At 39.3% G+C, this 14,439-nt stretch overlaps 1 protein-coding gene across 1 annotated transcript in view; it reads left to right on the top strand.

Annotated features, from left to right (window-relative positions):
• The window catches only part of KLHDC1 (kelch domain containing 1), a 47,888-nt gene that overhangs the window by 32,088 nt on the left and 1,361 nt on the right, over positions 1 to 14,439 (top strand). The window contains exons 9-12 of the mRNA XM_080808568.1: positions 32 to 144; positions 1,898 to 1,970; positions 6,741 to 6,825; positions 8,502 to 8,554. Of these exons, the coding sequence (XP_080664694.1) occupies positions 32 to 144; positions 1,898 to 1,970; positions 6,741 to 6,825; positions 8,502 to 8,554 (324 nt within the window). The remainder of the gene's footprint in view (positions 1 to 31; positions 145 to 1,897; positions 1,971 to 6,740; positions 6,826 to 8,501; positions 8,555 to 14,439) is intronic.

Raw genomic sequence — 14,439 nt, forward strand, 5'->3', positions numbered from 1 at the left:
GTAACTAGATTTTTTTTCCCCCTTACCACAGGATTCCTGTTAATGGAGAAAACCCCAAACATCGGTCATGGCATACTTTAACACCAATAGCTGATGATAAACTTTTTCTATTTGGTGGACTAAGTGCAGACAATATTCCATTAAGTAAGTTAATTAAAGTTTAGCCTACAATTATTATCTCATTCTTTTTTCTTAATTGTATTTGATACGTAAGTTTCCTTCCTTCCTTCCTCCCTCCCTCCCTCCCTCCCTTTCTTCCTTTCTCTCTTTCATTTTCTGGTTTCCGTTTATCCTCAACTGTATGCTTTCATTAAGAGTTAGAAGACCCGGGGCACCTGAGTGGCTCAGTGGGTTAAGCCTCTGCCTTCGGCTCAGGTCATGATTCTGGGGTCCTGGGATCGAGCCCTGCATCAGGCTCTCTGCTCAGCGGGGAGCCTGCTTCCCCTCCTCTCTCTGCCTGCCTCTCTGCCTACTTGTGATCTCTGTCTCTCAGATAAATAAATTAAAAAATCTTAAAAAAAAAAAAAAGAATTAGAAGACCCCTTTGCTTTAGTACCTTTGGCTCTCCATGTTCTCCTGTTTCCTAGGTATATAGAAAAGGAAGGGTGGTTGAAGCTAGATGAATTAAAGCCCCTTTCAACTATAATATTCTGTGGTTCTGTGCCTTCCTGATTTTTGATCCAGATACTTACACTGTAGCCTGGAATGGGGATTAGAAGAACAATCTTCCCCAGAAGGCTCTGGAAATATAAGGTGGGAAGGCCAGTTGCTTCTCTTTTTGTTCCAGAACTATAAAGGAAAGTGCTTAGTCAGAAACTTTAAACTCCTGTCATTGCTGATTCCAATGGCTGTGGTTTTGTAATGCTGGGGTTTTGTTTTGTTTTTCCAGCAGTAAAATTGTGGCATCAGGATAGACAAATGACTTAAGAGTATCCACTTTCTAGTTTGATGTTAGGTGTTTTGTGTTTTCTTAACTCAGAAGTTTTCCATGACTAGAGAGGTTTTCATAAGAAACCTCATTTATACACTTCTATATAAGTTCTGGAAACAACTTTTTATTTTTCAACAGCAACTTATTGATCATCAACTATGTGTCAAGCAGCAAAGGAACTCCAGAGGCTAGGGAAACAGAGGAGTTTCCAGTAGGGGTGTTAGGTATTGCAAATGATTATGCTTTTCCAATTTCAGGGTTTTTAATTAAAAGAGATTTGGAGTCTAATAAAAACTAACATCTATTTGTTTCAGTAGGAGTTGTTTAATATCATGTCTTTTGAGCTTTAATGTTTTTATTATTTTTATTTATTTATTTTTTAAGATTTTATTTATTTATGTGAGAGAGAATGAGTGAGAGAGAGCATGAGAGAGGAGAAGGTCAGAGGGAGAAGCAGACTCCCCAAGGAGCTGGGAAGCCCCATGCAGGACTCCATCCTGAAAGTCCAGGATCATGACCTGAACCGAAGGCAGTCCCTCAACCAACTGAACGATGTATTTTTTAAAGTGATGTTTACTGAAGTATATATGGGGGAAATGACAGGAAAGCTAAGATTTGCTTTAGAGTAAGTAATTGAGCCACAAGAATAACAAAAAAGAGATAAATGGAGCACGTGTGACAAAACGTTGATAGTTGTTGAATTTGGGGTATGTGAGGGTGCATTATCATGGCCATTCTACCTGTGTATATCTCTGAAAATTTTTGTGAGAAAATATACATACACACACTAAAAGATAGTTTTAATATAATATATAATATAATATAATTAATATTATATAATTATATAATAATATAATTAATATAATATATAATATAATAGTATAAATATAGCATGATAAATTTGGGAAAAAGTTTAAATTTTATACTAAAGTCCTAATCTTACTTTCTGAACTGTCATAATTGCAGGTGATGGTTGGATTTATAATGTCATAACAAATGGTTGGAAACAACTTACACACTTACCTAAAACAAGACCCAGGTAACCCTAGAAGTTAATGACTAGTAAAATAGTTAAGAATTTCTGAAGTATTAAAATATAGCACTGATTTTGTAGTGTTTGCCATTAAAATTGTAAATCATCAGGAAAGATACCTTTCAAATAAGCTAGATGTTACCTAAGTAGTTATCATTTTAATTATGTCTGATTGTTAGATATAGTCTATTCTGTTTTCATCCATGTTTGCATACTTTAAAATGTTACTCTTTTAGGTAAATGTGTAACCTTGCCTGATAATATGAAAAGGCTAAGAAATTGGAAGTATCATATAATGTTAATATTTTTGATAAGTAGACAAGAATGGGGTTGGCTTTAGTAGTTATTTGTTTTTAGAAGAGGTTTTTTTGCAATTTAATAAGAAAATTACTTTAATGTTGATCAAATAGATGGCAGATTATTATTTTAATTAACTGATGTAGTCATTAATATGAATTTTTTGAAAAAGAGACATGTAAATTATTTGTTGTATGTTATAGAGTAAAAGTTGTAGAAACAATATACGATCATACTACAATTGATCCTTGACAACACAAGTTTGAATTGCATGGATCCACTTACTACATAGATTTTTTTTTTAATAAACACAGTACTATAAATGTATTTTCCATATGAGTTTCTTAATAATATTCTCTTTTTTAAAATGTGAGTAGTTGACACACAATGTTACATTAGTCTCAGGTGTACAACATGGTGACTCAACAGCTCTATACATTAACCTATGCTCGCCACAGTTGTAGGTGCCATCTGTCACTGTGCAACGCTACTACAGTGTCACTGACTGTATTCCCATGCTGTACCTTTTATTCCCATGATTTACTCATCCATAACTGAAAGCCTGTATCTCCCAATCCCCTTCATCTGTTTTGCCCATCCTCCCCACTCCCTTTTCCTCTCTCAGTCATCACTTTGTTCTCTGTTTTGTAGGTCTGATTTTTCTTTTTATTTATTTAGTCATTTTTTATAATGTTTTCTTTTCTCTAGCTTACTTTATTGTAAGGATACTGTACATAATACATATTACATACAAAATATGTATTAATTGGATTTATGTTATTGATAAGGCTTCTGGGCAACAGTTAGCTATTAGTACTTAAGTTTTGAGGAGCCAAAAATCATATGTTAATCTTCGGTTCCGGGGGTTTCACTGCCCCAACCCCTGTGTTGTTCAAGGGTCAACTGTACAAAGAAAACCACATTAGAATTGTAATACTTTTTTTTCTAATTTGAGAGAATAGTATAATAAAAATATATTCTTAGGAAATTCAGAGTCAATACATTATAATCATTACAGTTAGTAATAGATTTTACTCTTTTGCATGCCATGTTTTTCAGAAATTTTTTTGCTATAGATTATGTATACAAGTGTGAAGTTAACTCAGTCGTGTGCATTTCAGAAGTTTAATAAATGACAATTAGGTAACTTACTTGAGAAAAAGGCCTGAAGGAATTTGTATATCTTTCAGTGTCTGTATTTATATTAATATGCATAAAACATTTAGAGTTTGTCATAATTACATATGTGATTCTTATATTTTCATGTGTAAAAATTCATTGGAATGTATTATTTTAGCAATTTGGATCTTTTGAAATGCATTTTTTAACTTAAAGAGTTGTATATTAAGATATGGAACCCGGTGTTCTAGTCCTTGCTCAGCTATTACTTAGCTTTTTGGCTTTGGGAAAGTCACTTAAAGAAACTGAGCATTAATTTCTTCATCCCACAAAATGAGGGAGTTGGACTAGAGAAGCTCTTAGTTCTTTTCCAGTTGTTTGAATGTATGACTGCATTAATTTTGGACCAAAGTGTTAGTAAGAATATGTTTAATTTTTAAATTGCTCCTATTTTATAATTCAATCCTTAATAAGTATTTAGAGCAACACAACTATTATTATTGATAATATTAGTTAGAACTGAGCTATGTAAAGAGATTTCTTTGAATTCAGCTGATGTGTCATGTAAATAATATGCTTTATTAGAATGTTTAGGTGATAAGTTTAGAGCAGCTGTGAGAGGACATAAACTATCAGTCTATAGACAAACATCAGGTTGCAAGCTAGATGTCACCAAAATCAAGGCAGGAAAGGCTTTCCAGTGTTCTTCGATGATGAAGTCCAGGCCAGAGTTTCCCTAAGGCAGATAAGACAGAGGCAGATCTATCTTCAGGTATGAGGTGAGGAGGAGAACAGGTGGGATACAGTTTAGTGTAAGGAGAACATATATATATATGTATGTGTACTAATTTTTTATGAGTGAGAATTTACTTAACATCTAAATACATTTTGTGCTGTTTCAAGTTATAGTTTGAAATGTAAATGGCCCAATTCTCCTCTTGTAATCCCACAGCAAGGTTTCTCAACCTCGGCACAATTGACATTTTGGACCAAATTATTCTTTGTTACTAGGGGTGTCCTATGCCCTGGAGGATGTTTAGTGGCATTTTTGGTCTTCACCCACTAGAGCCCAGTAGTACTGTGCCCCCCTCACACACACATCTGGAGTTGTGACAATCAAATTATTTCAGATATTGGCAAATGTCCTTTGGGGGCAAAATCAGCCCTGGTTGAAAACCACCATTTTGTAGCATTGTACTCTCTTCTCCAGGTCGCACCTTAGTTAGAGCAAGGCTTGGTTGAAAGGCCATCTTTCTAGCCATTTCTAACTGCCTGGATAAGTAGCTGTCAGCAAGGACCTTTTTTTTTATAACATGTCTATAAAAGAAGTCCAACAAAGCATTGACTTATGGAGCCTCCAGTACTTTCTGATGGATCCCATGATTGTTGCCGAGGTTATACACGGCCTTCTCTCCCAGAAGTTAAATGTTCCTTGTATTCCATTTCTTTTATCCAATTCCTCGTCCCCAAGCTCACACCATAATCTGGGTGGCAATGAAGACTTACATCAATTTATGTTCTAACATATAAGTTGGAGAACTGGGCAGAGCATTTCCAAAACAAAATCCCCTATGACTCAGTTCTATCCTGGGTGCCGAGTGCAACTGTCATTGAATGTGTGAGTGATCATTTGAGGAAAGTACTTGGTGTAGCCAATTGTGCATAATCCTACTGTTTGCACTTGTGGGAGTTAAGTGAAAAGGACAAATGTACTAAAAATAAGTGATGTGGTAATAAAATAAGTGATAATATGTAATTGGGGTGTCTGTTGCTTCAGCAATTTGTTCTATTAAGGGAAGTCATCAAAATTCAGAGTCAAAGCAATGACTTTGTAAAATTCTCGATTTATCTTCTAAAATTGAGAACTTTACATGTACTTTTTTGTCCTGAGACTTAGAGCTCCCCAAAATACTGAATTTTATCAAACATATGTTTATGCTTTGTAAATAATGTGAAATTGGAGATGACTATGAGCTATCAGACCATTTCCGAAAGAACATTAAATGCTCTACTCCTACGAGGTAACTTATTTAATAATTGAAAATTACGGTGGTTTTTTGCATTTCCTTTTGTTAATCAGAGTTTTTGACCCCCCACTGGATGCAGAGCACCATATTTAGGCATTTTTAAGGAGAAGCATAAAATTAGATTTCCCAAGTTTCAGTGGTGTGCTAGTAAAGGCTTAAACGACTGCTTTCCAGGAAAAACAAAACAAAAAAGCCCTAATTTGTAGTATTTGCTGGTCCCCACCATGGCCAATTTCAGGCTCCCACCGAGATGGCACTGAACGTGGATTTGGTTTCACTGAGCCGGTAAGCCCCTTCCAGCACACCACTGGCAAGTTTTGATCTAAGGACTTCATGTGTGGACCTTTAGAAGATCCACACATCAGATAATTAAAGTAGTATATAGAGCAGTTTCTCTCCAAATGTAAGTCAGAAGATTATAAAATGAACATGGAAATCTTCAAAGGTGCTAACCAGCAAGGGTAACCAAGCCGGTTTGTTTGGGTATTTGGATGATTCCTGGGGATTTTGAACCTGTGTTTAAGGCCCTGAAAGAATGACTTATCATCTTAAGCATAAGAAACGGGGTGAGCAAAAGCCTACACACAGATAAGCTTTTCTCTTAGGGGATGCAAATAAATGAACTTGGGAGGAAGAAAGGGTTCATTGCAGGGGGAGGGGCCAAGAATTAAGAATTATGAGAAAAAGAAATAATCATTGATCATGCATATGAGGCTGAGAAAAATGGCAAGTTGCTTCCTGATCAGGACATGTCCGTGGTTAAAAACATTTCAGAAATATTATTTAACAGCCAAGTGTAGCTGAGAGAGACTAGAGACAGAAAAATAAGGAAAAATTCTGGTATTCTGTGCCCAGAGTGATAAGTAGTGTGACAGTGTAAACGTGAAGGGATGGCCAAGTTGGGTGTGTTAGGGGATGGGGAATAGAGAACAGGAAAGAAAAGCCAAAAATGATGAAAACAGGAACATGGCAGATAATGATAAGAAAATTAGGGAAAAGTTTCAGCAATAGGATGATCAGTTCCTTTTTAATTAATTTTATTTCACTGATAATATCTATAAGATAAAGAGGCTAGGAAAAGGTTGGGGGATATAATGGAAAAGAATTATTAGGGGTCATCTCCTTAACTGATATGATTTAATGAGAATCTAATGCCTTAGTAATTCTAGAGGAATCTTCAAAATCTCTTTTAGGATATGCCAAAGGTTCAAATTCAATCATGCCCATTTTGAAATAGATTAAATGTGAAGTGTGCAGTTTAAAATTGATTTATATGTCATATGTAGTTTCCTTCTTCATAGTATTTTACTCTGCTTATAATTTTCAATTATAGGTTATGGCATACAGCCTGTTTGGGGAAAGAAAATGAAATAATGGTATTTGGTGGGAGCAAAGATGATTTACTTTCCTTGGATACAGTAAGAAAATTTCACATCTAACTATTTCCTCTGAGTGGTTTCGTTATTCTAACTAAATGGCTATTCAACAGAATTGTTGATATTCCCACATTGCCAAATATGGGAGAATATGAAATGTTACTTGATAGTGTGATTAATCTTCAGAATGAGTAGCTTTTGTGAAGTATTTCAGGATATTTTGAGTTTACAAATCAAACTCACTAGTTTAATGACAAACCTCATTAGTCAAGTTATTAAGGCTTTTAAAAGATGACCTTCTTTTGCTGAGTCTCACCATAGTATGGGTGTTTGTAATTTTATTAAATTAAAATATTTCCAAGTTATAATTAATATTTCATAAGAATATATATAATGTATATATAAACTCCTAAGTATAGTAGTAAGTTCCCATGAAATTTGCTACCTTACCTAATAACTGGAAAACCAATGCTAGCTTCTCCCATCAAGAAGAAAGTAGCTTGACATTTTTAAGTGTACTTTGTTTTTACTTTATATGTCTTTTGCCACAGCTTTACCCACCTTATATTTAAGAGCAAAGCATTGCAGTTTTAAAATTTGATAAAACTAAGGTCAAAAAAATAAATGAAAAGCATTTGAAGAGTATTTTTCTTTCACTCGTTGCACCTTGGGAATTTCAGAGCAAGGTGGCCACGCTCTTACTGGGTTGTGATGGGACAGCAGCTCAGGATTGGCTGCTCTGGTTTGTGTAGGACATCTGGAACAGTGGGACTCAGAACTGGCAGGGACAGGAGGCACCAGCCAGAATCCAGCCATGTTGGTGCCAGCACTCTCCCTGACATCTTTCTAGACATAGTTATCTCCAGCGTTGTGCCTGCCAAGTGGCAAACCCTGAAATGAGCTGGCTTCTCTCCAGGGGATTTGGTTTACTTTACAGTTTTGAAGCCTCCAATTTAAACGTGCCATACATTGAAAGTCTGAGAACTTTCTTTGGGTGAGAATTCCAGTGTTTCAACAAAAGATTAAAACCACGACTTTGCATTTAATTGAAAAGCAAATTTTGTGGTTTGTCTTCTTTTTCTTGGCACTAGAAATTGATAAGGATACAGAGTTTATCATTAAAACAGGAATCCTGATTAAAATCATGATCATAAATTATGAAATTCTAAAGGCTTATTTGAAAGGATTAGGGACATTTTTCTGTCGATTCTTCCATATTAACTTTTAGATGAGAGAATCATTATTCAAAAAATCTTCTGGGATCTGAGATTTCCAAATGAAGAATTCCCAGGGACTCCTGGGACCATTTGGAAAATAGAGACAAGATTAAGAGATTTTAAAATAAGAGTCATTTGGAAGAGAAAAGTTCTCCTTAAAAACAAAAAAGCTTGAAAATCACTACTTTTCTCATTTTGAGCTCATTGTTCTAAGAGAAAAACATGTATCTTAATTTTAAATTTGCAATTGTATATGTTGTGGTTAGGTAAAAACTTGGTCACTAAGAAATGGTAGCGACCTACCCAAAGTTTGTGTGTGGCTAGCAGGTGTGTGTATATGTATGGGGGGTGTGTGTGTGTGTGTATGTGTATGAATAACTAGGGGGAGAGATTTATTTGCTGCTTATAATTTCTTTTACATTTACAAAATAAAAATACTAAATTATTAATGCATTTTTATTCTTTTAAACACCTTGATAATTCTTTTTTTATGTTGATTAGGGCCACTGTAATGATTTATTGATCTTTCAAACACAGCCTTATTCACTACTCAGGTAAGTAAATTCATTATATATATATGTGTGTGTATATATATATATATGCTATATACATCTATACATATATATAAAGGAAGATGAAAGAAATTATCATATCTTATTATATATAGCATATATATAGCATATATATGCTATATATAAAATATATATTAATATATTATATTAAGGTATAATAGCATATAATTATATGCTATTAAGATATGATATGTAGGGGCACTTGGGTGGCTCAGTGGGTTAAAGCCTCTGCCATCAGCTCAGGTCATGATCCCAGGGTCCTGGGATCCAGCCCTGCATCAGGCTCTCTGCTCAGCGGGGAGCCTGCTTCCCCCTCTCTCTCTGCCTGCCTCTGACTACTTGTGATTTCTGTCTGTCAAATAAATAAATAAAATCTTTAAAAAAAAAAGATATGTATATGCTATTATGATAATTTCTTTCATCTTCCTTTTTGAGAAGTGTGATAACTTTTCAAGTAGTTTATGATTTGAATTTAAGAAAATGTTTATATCTTCCTAAAAGTATAATCAAATTTATAATAGTGAACCATACACCAATGTGATTTTTAAAATTAAAATATATAGTATAATCATATTTTTATATGGGAATATTAAACTTACTGTACTTCCTTGATTCTAAGCCTGAAATATTTCATATTTTAACTTTTCTGAAATCAGAGTGTGTCCAATAATAGACACACATATATATGCATTTAATTTAGTAGATTTTCTCTCTTTTTTTTAACACCAAAGCTGTTATTAAATTGGTGGTGTGACTTACAGTGTCTTAGCTCATACATTCTTGCTTTAAAAGGAGTATATACAAGGTTTAGTTGGAAGATTGTGAAAAAAATCCCATTTCTTGGGGTGCCTGAGTGGCTCAGTGGGTTAAGCCTCTGCCTTCAGCTCAGGTCATGATCCCAGGGTCCTGGGATCCAGCCCTGCATCAGGCTCTCTGCTCAGTGGGGAGCCTGCTTCCCCCTCTCTCTCTGCCTGCTTCTCTGCCTACCTGTGATCTCTCTCTCTCTCTGTCAAATAAATAAGTAAAATCTTTAAAAAAAAAATCCCATTTCCTCCTGTGAGGGTCAGAAGAAAGGATCTGAGTGAAATAGAAGTTGCTCAGTGACCAAGTTTTTTTTTGCTTTGTTTTTTTAAGATTTTATTTATTTGAGAGAGAGAGAGAGAGAGAGAGAGACCCTTCCTTCTATTACTGCAATGGTTCCTTCTGTGACTGCATGTTATATAATCTCATAGGGAACTTCAAAAAGTATTGATGCCTGTGTTCCATGCCCACATGTTATGATTTAATTGGTCTGGGGCGTGGCCTGAACTGAAGGAATTTTTGGAAGATCCCAACATAGTTTTTTGGTTTTTTTTTGTAAGATTTTATTTATTTATTTGATAGACAGAGATCACAAGTAGGCAGAGAGGCAAGTGGGGGGGTGGGAGCAGGTTCCCCGCCGAGCAGAGAGCCCTATGCAGCTAGATCCCAAGCCGAAGGCAGAGGCTTTAACCCACTGAACCACCCAGGTGCCCCATAGTTCTAACGTGCAGATGTCATGATTATAATATCTTGTATTGTTACTTAACTTTTGCTGTGAACATAACTACTTTCCCTAAGTAGATTGTAAGTTCTTTATATGCAGGTATCAAAAAAATATAGTATTCAAGTGCTTGCCATGGGAAGGCACTATACTATGAAGTGAAAAGTCATGCTCTTTCCCTTAAATTGCTAGTAATATAGAAAGCAGGTGTTCAACAACTATAAAAGAAAAATAAATTTGTTTTAAGAGAAGCATACACAAAGTTAATGGGACTACTGACAAAGAAGACCCTCTATCCATGTGGTTAAGATGGTGAGGGCTAGGGGAGTCTTTGCAGAAGAGGAAGAGTTTGAGACAGTTTGCTACAAACAAGCAGTGCAAGGGTGTTAGTACAAGATACACAAATATACGTGTTCTAGAAACTGAATTATTTTTTTTTAAGATTTTATTTATTTATTTGTTACAGAGAGAGATCACAAGTAGGCAGAGAGGCAGGCAGAGAGAGAGGGGGAAGCAGGCTCCCTGCTGAGCAGAGAGCCCGATGCGGGGCTTGATCCCAGGACCCTGAGATCATGACCTGAGCCGAAGGCAGAGGCTTTAACCCACTGAGCCACCCAGGCACCCCTGGAAACTGAATTCTTGAGCATTTCTAAATATATGCATGAGATAGGGAGTTGGACAAGAAATCAGAAACCATATATCATCTAGAGCCTTTGTGTTTCATGCAGATGGGTTCACATTATCTTGTGGGAGATCAAGAACCACTGAAAAATTTGGAGCAGAGGAATGAGATGATCATATTACAAATAAGAAAGCTCCTTTGAGAACAATGTGGATAAGAGATTAGAGGGTTATATGACTGTGTAAGGAAAGTTAATAGAGTCTTACAGTAGTCAAACACAAAGTGTGGGACTGATCTTGAAAGTGGCCATGGAGCTGGAGAAGGGTTGGAGGTAGAATGGGCTTGGTAGGAAAAGAAGAGGTAAGAATTAGTAATAGGGAGTCTACGAAGAAGGAAATGAGTTTGAAGGTGGGATGGCTTAGAAAGATGAATTTGGTTTGGGGCCTTTTGAGCTTGAAGTACTTATGGTATCTTTAATGGAGCTATTCATTAACTAATAAATATATGGAGAGATATCTGGGATAGACATAAAGAATCACTGGACGATAGGGACTCTCGGTGGCACAGTTGGTTAAGCATCCAACTTGTGATCTCAGCTCAGGTCCTCATGTCAGAGTCATGAGTTCAAGCCCCATGTTGGTGCATGGAGCCTACTTTTAAAAAAATCATGGGGTGCCTGGGTGGCTCAATCAGTTAAGCACCTGCCTTTGGCTCAGGTCGTGATCCCAGGGTCCTGGGATCAAGTCCCACATCTGGCTCTCTGCTCAGTGGGGAGCCTGCTTCTCCCCCTGCCTGCCACTCTGCCTACTAGTGCGTACTCTCTCTCTCTGTCAAATAACTAAATAAAATCTTTAAAAAAAAAAAAAAAAAAAAGAATCACTGAAGTCTAAATGGGCATGTGCTAGCTCTGCCCAAGAAGAATTTTAAGAGTAAGGATGAAGCCAACAACTGAGCGCTAGGGACTAAATGTCTGAGGAGTTAGAGGAAAAGAGGCACAAGAGAATGACCAGGGAAGTGAAAGGTGAACCAGGAGATACTGGAAATGAGAAGTGGTGTTTGGCAGTGATCACAAGGATCATTTCTGGGGAGCAGCACCAAGGCTACAGGAAGAGTGAGGAGCCAGTTGACCCTTGAGGTGCACAGATTCACTTGTACACAGGCTTTTCCCCATAAATCCACACAGCACTGTAAATGTGTTTTCTCTTCCCTAGGATTTTCTTCTTAAGATTTTATTTATTTGAGAGAGAATGAGCGGTGGGAAGGGTCAGAGGGAGATCAGGAGAAGCAGATTTTCCACTGAGCAGGGAGTAGATGCGGAACTTGATCTCCATAACCTGAGTGGAAGGCAGATGTTTAACCCACTGAGCCACCCAGGCGCCCCTTCCCTAAGATTTTTTTTTTTTTTTTTTAAGATTTTACTTATTTATCAGAGAGGGGGAGTGAGAGAGGAAGAAGCAGGCTTCCCGGCTGAGCAAAGAGCCTGAGGTGGGGCTCGACCCCGGGACCCTGGGATCATGACCTGAGCTGTAGACGCTTAAGGACTGAGCCGCCCAGGCGCCCCTTCCTAGGATTTTCTTAGTAACATTTCTTTTTTCCCGTTTCCTTTATTGTAAGAGTACAGTATATAACATATAACATACAAAATGTATATTAACTGAGTATGTTATCCATAAAGTTTCCAGTCAACGGTAGGCTATTAGTAATTAAGTTTGGGGGGAGTCAAAAGTTATATGTGGATTTTCTGCTGCATGGGACCTGGGTGCCCCTAACCCTGTCGCTGTTGAAAGGTGACTGTATTTGTTTATATGCTGAGAAGCAGCAGCCAGTTGTTGGAAACACAAGAAAATGAAGGAAAAATGGTCAGAGCAGGGTCTTGGGAAGATGGATTTTAGTCAGCAGCTAACTGAATGAGTTGTTGAGGAAAAGAATGCTTTAAAATGAGGGAAGTAGGAATATAAAGGCAGAGGAATTTGTTGGCTGGGGGGTGGGGGACAGGGCACTGAGAAAGTTTTAGTTGGTAGTGAGGTCGTCGGGGAAGGAGGAGGAGAGGTGACAGACGAACGTAAGAGCCGCGGGGAAGACTGGAGATCCCTTCCACGGTGGCTTGGAGAAGGTGCGGACGAGGACCCCGTCACACAGCCGAGCACTCGCGGCCCCGCTGAGGCTGAAGAGAACGGGGCCGGGAGGGCAGGTCAGCCCATACAGGCTCCGCTGCAGCCGCACTAGGCTGCTGGGTGGTGCGCGCGGGAAGGATACGGCGCCGAGTCCACCCCCGTGGGAGCTGTCACCGAGGCACGCGGGGCGGGCCAGGGGAGTCCAGTTGCGGGCCAGAGCACGAAGTGCAGACGCACTGGGCGGGCAGGAAAAGGTAAAGCCGGGGGCGCCCGGGTGGCTCAGTGGGTTGAAGCCTCTGCCTTCGCCTCAGGTCATGGTCCCAGGGTCCTGGGATCGAGCCCCGCATCGGGCTCTCCGCTCAGCGGGGAGCCTGCTTCTCTCTCTCTGCCTGCCTCTCTGCCTACTTGTGATCTCTGTCAAATAAATAAAATCTTTAAAAAAAAAAAAAAAAGAAGAAGAAGGTAAAGCCTGAGGGGCCGTGGCGCCGGGAGGAAGGGAGTGCGCAGAGGAGCTGGGCGCAAGGCGGTGGTCCGGCGGGAGAGGGTGGACGTGGAAGTTCTCGGAGGCGGCCCTGTCCGGAGTGAGGCTGGGAAGACTAAACGGGTTTTCCACACGAAGTCCGCAGGGACAGGGAGAAGCAATCGGTTAAGAGGCGAGCCTGGCAGGCGGAGGGACGCAGCCCCGGGGCCGCGGCAGGAGCGCGAGCAGCGGCGGCAGCCCCTGGATGGTGCTCGCCGAGCCGCGGGCGGGCTGCGCTCCTCTCCGGAAGGCTGCCCGGAGCCGCGGCGGAGAGAGCAGTTAGAGCGAGGAAGCCGGCGCGGGCAGGGTGTTTGCCGTGTGGCCGCTGCTCCAGAAAGCACGGAGCTCGGATGGGCGGGGAGCGGTGGTGGGGAAGAGGCCCCGGCAGAGAGACGCGGGAAACCGGGAGGGCAGGCCGCATGAGCTGGTGCTGGAGGCTGGGACGGAGGCGGCCCCTCCGCAGGCTTCTCCGTGGCACCCTCCGCCCCAGCACAGCACGGCCCTGAGTGCGGCACCAGAGCTAGACTATAAAAGGGGCGGCTGGCTGACTCAGGTCGGTGGAGCCCCAGCTCTTGACCTTGGCATTGTGAGTTGGAACCCCACCTCGGGTGTGGAGGTTACTTTTAAAAAGTCTTCGTTTTAAAAGCCTTGAATCTAAAACTAAACCTTGATTCTGGCAGGAATTGAGTGGCTTAGTGTGAGGCATATCCACCACAACTGGCCGTCAGCAGCGCAGCCAGAGCCATGTTCTTCTTTTAAAAATTTCAGTCAGAAAACATTAGCACTTACGGTGTTGAGACAGTGGGGGAAAAGAAAGATGAATAGGATGGATACGCTGTGGTTCCTCATCTCAAAGAACTGACACGATCTGATATATCAGTGGGATCGCGCTCATCGTACCCGTGGTTACATACATAGTTTTAAAATACCTGTTGTTTATTCTGATAAAAAATAAAATGTGTCTGCCAAGAAAATTAATACAATATGAAAAAATACATGGTTTAAAAAAGCCGTTATCTACAATGACCATTGTTAGCAGTTTGATATTTATCCTTCCACACTTTAAAATGAAAAATGTTGATTTAACCA

Source organism: Martes martes, assembly GCF_963455335.1.
Source record: "Martes martes genome assembly, chromosome: 7".
NCBI classification, from domain to species: Eukaryota; Metazoa; Chordata; class Mammalia; order Carnivora; family Mustelidae; genus Martes; species Martes martes.